Genomic DNA, 8,654 nt, shown 5'->3' with positions numbered 1-8,654 from the left:
GAACCTGGGCAAGTGTGACAACAGGCTGCCCGTCCCCTTCCCCATTTTCCAGGTTGTGCTCACCCTGCTCTCCGTCCTCCTCTACACCACCGCTCTGGTCCTCTGGCCGCTCTACCAGTTCAACCAGAAGTTCGGCGGCCAGCCCCAGCGGTCCAGCGATGTGAGCTGCAGTGATAGACTCACCTCCTTGGTGTGTACCTGGAACCAACGACTGGCTGTGGCCAGTCTGACAGCCATCAACCTGCTGATTTATGTGACTGACCTGGTGTTCTCGGTCCACCTGGATTTTGTCAGTGGCTGAGGCTTTGCCCAGGGGCTCCTGATTCCTCTTCTCACCTGAAGTTTGTTTCCAAGCCCTGACGTCCTCTGATGTGCTCTTCCTGGCTCCCCTCTCTCCCTGCTCACATCCTTCCCCAGCCATCTCACTCTCTTTTCTGTTCCCTTCCCTCCTTCTGCTCTGTCTCCTTCCTGTTTTGTGTGGTTGCCCAGATCCTGTTTTGCCTCTTTCTCTTGCTGCTCTCACCTTTTCTACATTTTCTACTTTGGGGCCCTTTCTCTTTTCACTCTCTTATTTTCTACATTTTCTGCTTTTCGGCCCTTTTCTGGTCATCTTTGTTTTCTCGTCTCCTGTGTCCTGACCGCCTCTTCCCCTTTTCCTTCTTCTGATCCACCGGGACCCTGAGCTTCTTCCTCCTCTGCCCACCGCCCCCCTCCCACCTCCTAAGGTGCTGACTCCACATCACACAGCCCTCTGTGCAGCTGTTCACACCCTGGGCCTCCGGAGGGGCCTCACAGCCAAAGCAGGCCTGTGCCCCTGGTGGCGCCTTCGTTGGTGTGTGTATATGGGTTTGGGGTGTGCCGGTGAGTAGGTAGGGATTGGGCCTCACTTCCTCCCAGTGGAGGGGGGTCTACAGTGCACCTTCCCTTTATTAAAAAAAAAAAAATGTCTCTGGAGGGCAATAATTTCCCGTGGTCAGGAGGCTTAAAGCAGAGACCCTGGGTCCCTAGGCCCCAGCTGGTGCTCAGCCCTGCCTGACACTGGCTCCGGAATTTTTCCCGTGTTACTAAAACCCACCTCCTAGAGGTCATCTTAAAGGACGCAAGGGCTGAATGCCTTCCTTCTGAACTACTCTCTGGGGGATCAAAATAGGAGCTGGTAAAAAACTGCACAGTCTTGAAGACAACTGTCTGAAGTATTTGTGAGGGCCAGTGTTCAAAACACTGCTCTCCTGCCTCAGTGTTCAAAACAGCATGTCCGGGGCTTCCCTGGTGGTGCAGTGGTTGAGAATCTGCCTGCCAATGCAGGGGACAGGGGTTCGAGCCCTGGTCTGGGAGGATCCCACATGCCGTGGAGCAACTGGGCCCGTGAGCCACAACTACTGAGCCTGCGCGTCTGGAGCCTGTGCTCTGCAACAAGAGAGGCCGCGACAGTGAGAGGCCCGCGCACCGCGATGAAGAGTAGCCCCCGCTTGCCGCAACTAGGGAAAGCCCTCGCATGGAAACAAAGACCCAACACAACCAAAATAAATAAATAAATAAATAACATTCCCTTTAAAAAGAAAAAAAAAAAGAATCCTCCTGCCAATGCAGGGAACATGGGTTCGAGCCCTGGTCTGGGAAGATCCCACATGCCATGGAGCAACTAAGCCCATGTGCCACAACTACTGAGCCCACGTGCCACAACTACTGAAGCCCATGCTCCGCAACAAGAGAAGCCACTGCAATGAGAAGCCCGTGCACCACAACGAAGAGAAGTCCCCACTCGCCACAACTAGTGAAAGCCCATGCGCAGCAACCAAGACCCAACACAGCCAAAAATAAAAACAAATAGATAAATAAATTTATTAAAAAAAAACAAACAGCATGCCCTCCATCTGCAGGGAGAACAAAATGGCCACTGCCAGCCTTAAAGGTGATGTTAGGTTGTTTTTTTGTTGTTGTTTTTCTTTTCTTTTTCTGGTCAGGAGGGCAAAAATTTGTGAATAGCCCTATTCCTAAAGGGGAAGTTTCTTTTCATTTTTTGTTTTTTCAGAGGTGGGCTTTGGAGGGTGGGGATTGCTTCTACCATAGTGAAAGGAATCGCATGGCTTGACTGGGTGGAGCACACAGAGGTGTGTTTCTGTGTGCCAGTTGCTTTCTCTGCTGCTTTGTGCTTCTCTGGGACTCATGAATAAGGTGATCTATATGAATGTATAAAAGTATATATATATATATATATATATATATATATATAATATATATATATATATATATTATTTCCAGGAGCTTCTGGTTTGCATCAGTCCCTGCTGTCAATCATAGAGAAAAGCCTTGTCCCTTCTCACATACGTAGTTTTTTTTAACCTCAATATAAAGATAAACAAAACAAAACAAAAAAACAAAAAAAACACCCCAAATCAACAGATTCTAATTGACCCAAATTTGCCTAGATCTCACAAGAGGCCTAGCAGATTTCCCTCCTCACCCAAACCACCTTCTATGGGAGCCCCTCCCACTGTCTCCACACCCACACCTGAGCCAGAGCTTAGGGAGTGGCCCATCCCTGGGAAACTAGAGGTTGGGCCCCATCCCAATGCCCAACATCCTGTCCGCTAACTCTTAAAAGGCCTCTGCCAGCCCCTGGATGCCTCTCTTTAAAGGTGTGTGCCTGTCTGCCTACTCAGTGTGTGTGTTTGCCTGTGTATGTGCATGTATGTCCGTGTGCACGCCAGCATTGGCACCATCAGCCCTTTACAGTAACTGGTGGTTGTGAAGACACCAAAGCCTTCTTCCTCTCCTGTTCTCAGCCACAAAGCGTCAGCATCTTTTGAGTCACCAGGCCCAGTGGGGCCAGGCAAGCAGAGCTGTTGGGGGAGGGGCAGAGGAAGGACCCGCCCCCCCCCCCCCCCCCACTCCTGCCACTCACTGCTGTACCGGGATGAAGCATGTGATCTTCACCTAGAGGCAGGTTAGGTGGTGGGGGAGAGCTCCCAGGAGGGGGTCCCCATGACAGGCGAATCTTAAGAAGCAATGCAGTAAAATTCATATTTTAAGGCAAGACAAGAAAAATTTCAACATAAAAATTTTCTCTGCCCATTTGGGCCTCCTCCCTCCCCTCTGGTGTGCATCGTGCATCTGCATTATGTGTTAACCAGACCTCCCTAAGGGCAGAAATACCTGCTCCACCATAAAGAGCAATTTTCTTCTTCTGGCCTCAGCCATGTAACTCCTTAGAAGATAACACTACTTCCTTATGACCTCATTAATGTCACAAGCTATATTATTTGCACTCTGCCTTTTTTACAAGACAATTGTTTCTTGCATTAACAAATGTGTGATTGAGCCTCTGATAAAAATAATGATGACCAGGTGACTTGAAATGATCGAACCTATGTATAGTCTATAAGATCCATGATTATAATAGTGACACTCTAGATTTGGAAAGAAGCAACAGGAGGGAACCATTTCCTGGAGCTGACAGACTAGTAAGACGGCTGGTCCAGAGGATTTTGGCTACTGTTACCAGGACTAGGTGAGGAACAGCACCTTGAGTGCCCTGAAATGGGCATTCCTAGCGCCTTGGGAAAAATTTGCGATGAAATGCCTCCCAAACCCTGGTCAAAATTAAGGCCGAAAGGGAGAGGATTGTGAAATACAAAATGTTGCCCACCACCCAGTTCTGCAAGAATCAAGTCATTAGCCACTGCAGTCGCTGACCTACAATCCACCCTGAAGGGAATTTAGGTCGAACATCAGGATGAGACACAATGATCTGGGAACACTGGCAGATAGCCAGAGTTTTTCAGGAGATATTTTTATGAACCCAGTTTCTTGCATCTTCCCATACTTAGAAAAGCACTAAAACCATTAATTATGGTCTCTGGTCCTTTCGAAGAGCAATAACTTTGCCAAGATGTGTGATTGGTTGCATGTCCTCCTTCCCCCAAATCACATACATACTGGGCTCCTGCCTTACCTGTTCAGAACAGTTCTCAGAGCTTTCTGAAAGACTGTCTCTTGGGTCATATTCCTCAGGCTGGCTCAAATAAAATTTTCCATTTCTTTCTTAGATTGACTATTGATTAATTTTTCATCAACAAAAGCTAGTATGCATTGACCTCCCCCCAGTCTGTGTGCAGGAATGTCATATTCTTCTATTTTCCTGAATCAAATTGAACATAGCCCTGGGATCTCACTGCCCAGGAGGATGGAAATGTCTCTGTGGTTTAGTAAAAGAATTGCCAAGGATGTGCTCACCTGAGGCGCTCATTGTACAAGCCTCATGGTTCATGAGGGCAGCAACTCCATCCCTCTTATTTGGTGGGGGTTAAGGGTCATTTGTCACAATTTCAAAGCAAGGTCCAGTCCTCTCACTATGGACTGCGAAAGAAAATTTACAGGTCCTCTACTTAGTTCAGCCCTCTTGTCACAGAGAAGGTGCAGCTGGACCCCAGGGAGGGGGCAGGATTTGTCCAGAGTCACCCCGTGTATGGCAGAGTCAAAGACAGGACCCAGGTTTCCTAGTTCCCAGGCCGGCTGCCTTTCCACTGCCCCACGTTGCTTGTTACAAGTGTGGCAGCAGCATCCTCCAGGCTGGGCTTATGCCCCATCCACCCTAGTTCTGCCACAAACCTGCCACGTCACCCTGAGGAGGTCACTCACTGCTGGGTGAGTCAGTTTCCTCATCTACAAGAAGGGGGAGGGGGTGCCAGAGACCCCTGGTCCCCTCCCACCCTGCCTCCTGTTGCATCCTGTTTATTGGTTACATCTTTCCTGATTAGACAGACCCTCCTTCACCACAACCTCTGCTTGGCAGTAAACATACTTCTCTTTCACAACATGAGTTTCCTCAGTCACTTACCGGTAGTCAGGCTGTCCAGTGATTCTTTTCAAAAACACAAACTGCTTCCAGGTACCTCCACAGTCTGAGGTCCCCCAGACGCCCTTGTTCCTGCACATTCTTGACTTCCCATTTCTTCAGAATCCAGCTCAGCAGCCCCAGTGCTCTCGCCCTGTTTGGGGACCTCGTGTTCCTTTAGGGAACGCAAAGTCCTTTCTGCTGGATACAGAGGGGCTGATCCCAAGCAGAGCAAGAGGAAACGGAAGTCCAGAGTGAGAGAGAGGCAGATCCAGGGTCCTCAGCTGGGTCCACAGTCACACGTGGTCCTGCCTCCGGTGAAGTGGCCCCACTGCCCTGGTCTGGTCCCCCTGGGGATGAACCGTGAGTAGTCTGGAGGGCAGAGCCCAAGAGATCTGGTTTCTAGTTCCAATTCTGCCCCAGGGTAACTCATGACCACAGGTGAGTCTAGTCCCTGCTCTGAGCCTCAGCTTCCCACTCATAAGGTGAGCAGATTGGGCTAAAATCGTGGTCTGGAGCGCTAGGGTTCTGGTGAGGCAGTGGGGTAGCAAGTAGGGTGTTGGCCTCACCCAGCACCTTCTCTACCCCAAGCAGCCTGGTGTGAATCAAGCTCCGCCCAATATCTCATTTGAAAATAAGATTGGACACAACCATTGCTCATCTTTAGGATGCTGGTTCATAAACCAAGGTACAGACAGAAGAGGGAGTACTATACAGCTGGAAAAAATAAGGATGCTCTCAAAATAATAATAAGGAAATATCTCCAGGATATATTTACTCAAAACAGTAAGATACAAAACAATGCCTAAAATGCTATTTGTATGTAACAAAATGGGGAGAAAAAAATTAACCTGTATAAACTTGATCTGCATCAAGAAGCACGGGAAGGACTCCCGTGAGTGCCGTGGAGCAGTTACCTGGTACTGATGGGAGAGGGGAGCTGAGGGCAGAGTGGATGGAGCCCCAGGTAGAAGCAAGGTTTCTCACTGTATGGCTTTTTAGAGCATTTTGATGTTGAAACATGTAAGGAAATTACTTTTTAAGACAACAAAATTTAAGTTTGAAAAACATACCATGTGGAGAAGAAGTGTCAGGGAAAGGATAGTTGGCCAGATGGTCTCCATATTCCCTGCAGCCTTGATGGACAGGCTGGGAGAGGAGCTGAAAGATGCTCACACATGCCTGTCTGCAAAGGCAGAAGGATGGGAGGCCCCTTAGGTCTGGGGCAGGGGAGCTGTGGCACCCAAGCCCACCTGCTGGGTGGTCAGGGCCTCCCCCAGCGCTTTAGCACACACAGCTGATGGACAAGCCCCCTGGTTCCAAGGCTCAGGCCCTTTCCTAGCTCTCTGCCTGGCCTGGGCTCCCTGTCCGCGGGGCAGCGGCCAGAGCCGCCCCACCCAGTGGGTGGAGCCTCCTCCACACAGCGATGACTCCAGCTGACGCCAGCCCCAGACTGTGGCCTGAGCCGTGTCCAAAACAGAGTCCAGGGCACAGATGTTCCCATTTTCTGGCTCTGGACCAGCTTCTTGGAAAAATCACGGAGCCGGCCTTCCTCAATTTACCTTTGAGTGGAGAGAAGAGGGACCCTTTTCTCCTGCGTCCTCGGGCACCTGGCTCTCTGCCCTGGCTGGGGGCAGCAGTGCTGGCTGCCAATCCATGTGGCCCTTGTCTGTGTGGCTGGCTCCTGTCTGAAGGTCCCTGTGCAGAAGCGGGTGGGTGGAAAGAGGATGGTGAGGTTCCAATCAGCCCCTGCCAAAAGTCTCCACACTCCTTCTGGCATTTTCTGGCTGGCTTGCCAATAGGAAGTGGTCTGGCTGAGATGGAAGCGCTGCTGCAGGACCTATGGGTGGGGCACTGCAGTCACAGCAGGACACACAGGAGCAAGGAGATGACTCCTGGAACCAAGAGAAGAGGGAAAGGGCTCAGCGTTTACCAAGGTTCTATTACTTGCTGAGCTTTGCAAGGAGACAGACCTGTATTCAAACCCAGGCTCTGTCAGGGAGTAGCTGTGTGACCTTGTTTAAATTACGTAATGTACTCTCTGAGCCTCAGTTTCATAATCTATAAAATGGGGATGACAATAATAGTATCTCTGAAGATGAAATGAAATAGAGGTAATAAATCACCTAATCAGACATTTTGTACGAAAAAGTATTGGCTACTCTCTCCCTTTGGGTATAAATTTCAAGGTCAATGCCAAGCAGAGTTTAAGATCCAAACCCACATGACTGGGTTCAAATCCCAGCTCTGCCACTTACTACCTGTATGATCTTGGGCCAGCTAACCTCTCTGTGCCTGTGAAAATGGGGACAGTGAGTACATAATTCACAGGGCTGCTGGGAAGAACAAATGAATCCAGAGCAGTGCTTGACCTGCTGTGAGCACGACACGTGTGACCTCTTATAATTATTGTGTCAACGACAGCCCAGCTGCAGCCCAAGTTCTCATGGACCCTTTCTTAGCTGACAAAACGTGTGAGCTGTAATCTGAGGTCTGACAGCTGGGCTGGTGAGGGTTTGTCCTAGTTGGCCTTTTCTGGGTCTGCTTCTGGCCAGGGGTGGGGAGATGGGGGTTGGATGCTCATGCCAAGCCCATCCCCTCACCTCCACTCCAACCAGCATCTGTTTCCCATAAAACCGTCCAGTGCTTTGCCTGGAAGGAGAGTGACCTTCCTCAGGAAACAAAGTTCTCCAAAACCACCCATTTGGGCAACCAGGCTGCTCATGGGGTGGGAGTGTGGGTCCCTCTGGGCCTCCTTCCCTCCTTATATTGGCCCTGACAAGCCTCAAGGCCAATGACACTCTCTTAGCACTACTGTCAAGGGAAGTCACTCCCCTTGTCCCAGCTGCAGCCGGCCTGCCCCTCAGGCTCCTGGCTGCCCACTGCTGCCAGCAGCACAGCACCCCTCAGGCCACCTGGTGACCGCAGTGGTCCAAGTCCGTGCTGAGCTGGGGCCAGCTGCCCATCAGCCCAGACCACTCCCCCAAGTAACACTCTTGTTGCTAGTCTGGGACCACTCCTTATACAAAAAGAAAGAGCTTTTGGTTCTTTCTGTCACTTTGGGCAGAAGGAGGCACTTTCAGAATATTCTGTTTCTTCACCCTGGCGGAGGCTGGCAGGGCCCCAGATTCCTCCATAATTTCTTTCACCCTCTGCCCCCTACCACAGCACCCTGGCACCCCAGCTTTCTTCTTCCCCCCAAACTCAGTTTAAGCTTTGTTGCTGTTGTCAACCGGAACTTGCTCAAATATAGGCACATAAAGACACCATTTTCTATATCTTGAAGTAAATAGGGCAGGTCAGCCAGCAGCCCATTAGTAGGAAGCCATAACTTTTGTCTTGAAGTAGGCCTGATATGTTATGAGTATATTATTATGGCCCTCTTATAAAACAGAACGCAAAACTCTACATTTATTTTCAAGTAAAACAGGAGACTTCAAAGATAAACACTAGAATATAGATCCACCAAGTAAGGGTATTGTCTCTTTTGTTCATTAATATATTCTCAGTGCTGAGAAGAGGGCCTGGAACATGGCAGATGTTTGCTGACTGTATATAGCACAAGAGTACAGCCTGAGGATCCAGGCTGGACCTCCTGACCTATACATTCCAGCCCTTCTGCCTTTAGGGAAAATGTTTGAGAATCAGTGATTCGTGTGTTATTTCATTTCATCCTCCTAACAACTCCAAGGTATTGTGTGATGCACACCTCCCTTCATGGATCCATTGAGAACCTGAATTCCCCACCGTATTTGAGGATGCCTCCCTCTTGTGAGTCTTGGTGAGAGACTGGGCCTCACCCTAATAAGAAACTTAA

General features: G+C 49.7%; 1 protein-coding gene across 1 annotated transcript in view; it reads left to right on the top strand.

Annotated features, from left to right (window-relative positions):
• The window catches only part of LOC103080105 (myeloid-associated differentiation marker-like), a 4,134-nt gene extending 3,833 nt beyond the window's left edge, over positions 1-301 (top strand). The window contains 1 exon segment of the mRNA XM_082931500.1: positions 53-301. Coding sequence (XP_082787626.1) covers positions 53-301 — 249 coding nt within the window.
• The last annotated feature ends 8,353 nt before the right edge of the window (positions 302-8,654 follow it).

This window comes from Lipotes vexillifer, unplaced genomic scaffold, assembly GCF_000442215.2.
Source record: "Lipotes vexillifer unplaced genomic scaffold, Lipotes_vexillifer_v1.1 scaffold412, whole genome shotgun sequence".
Lineage (NCBI taxonomy): Eukaryota > Metazoa > Chordata > Mammalia > Artiodactyla > Lipotidae > Lipotes > Lipotes vexillifer.
Note: the sequence above shows the minus strand (reverse complement) of the source record. Positions and strands in the feature narration are given on the sequence as shown.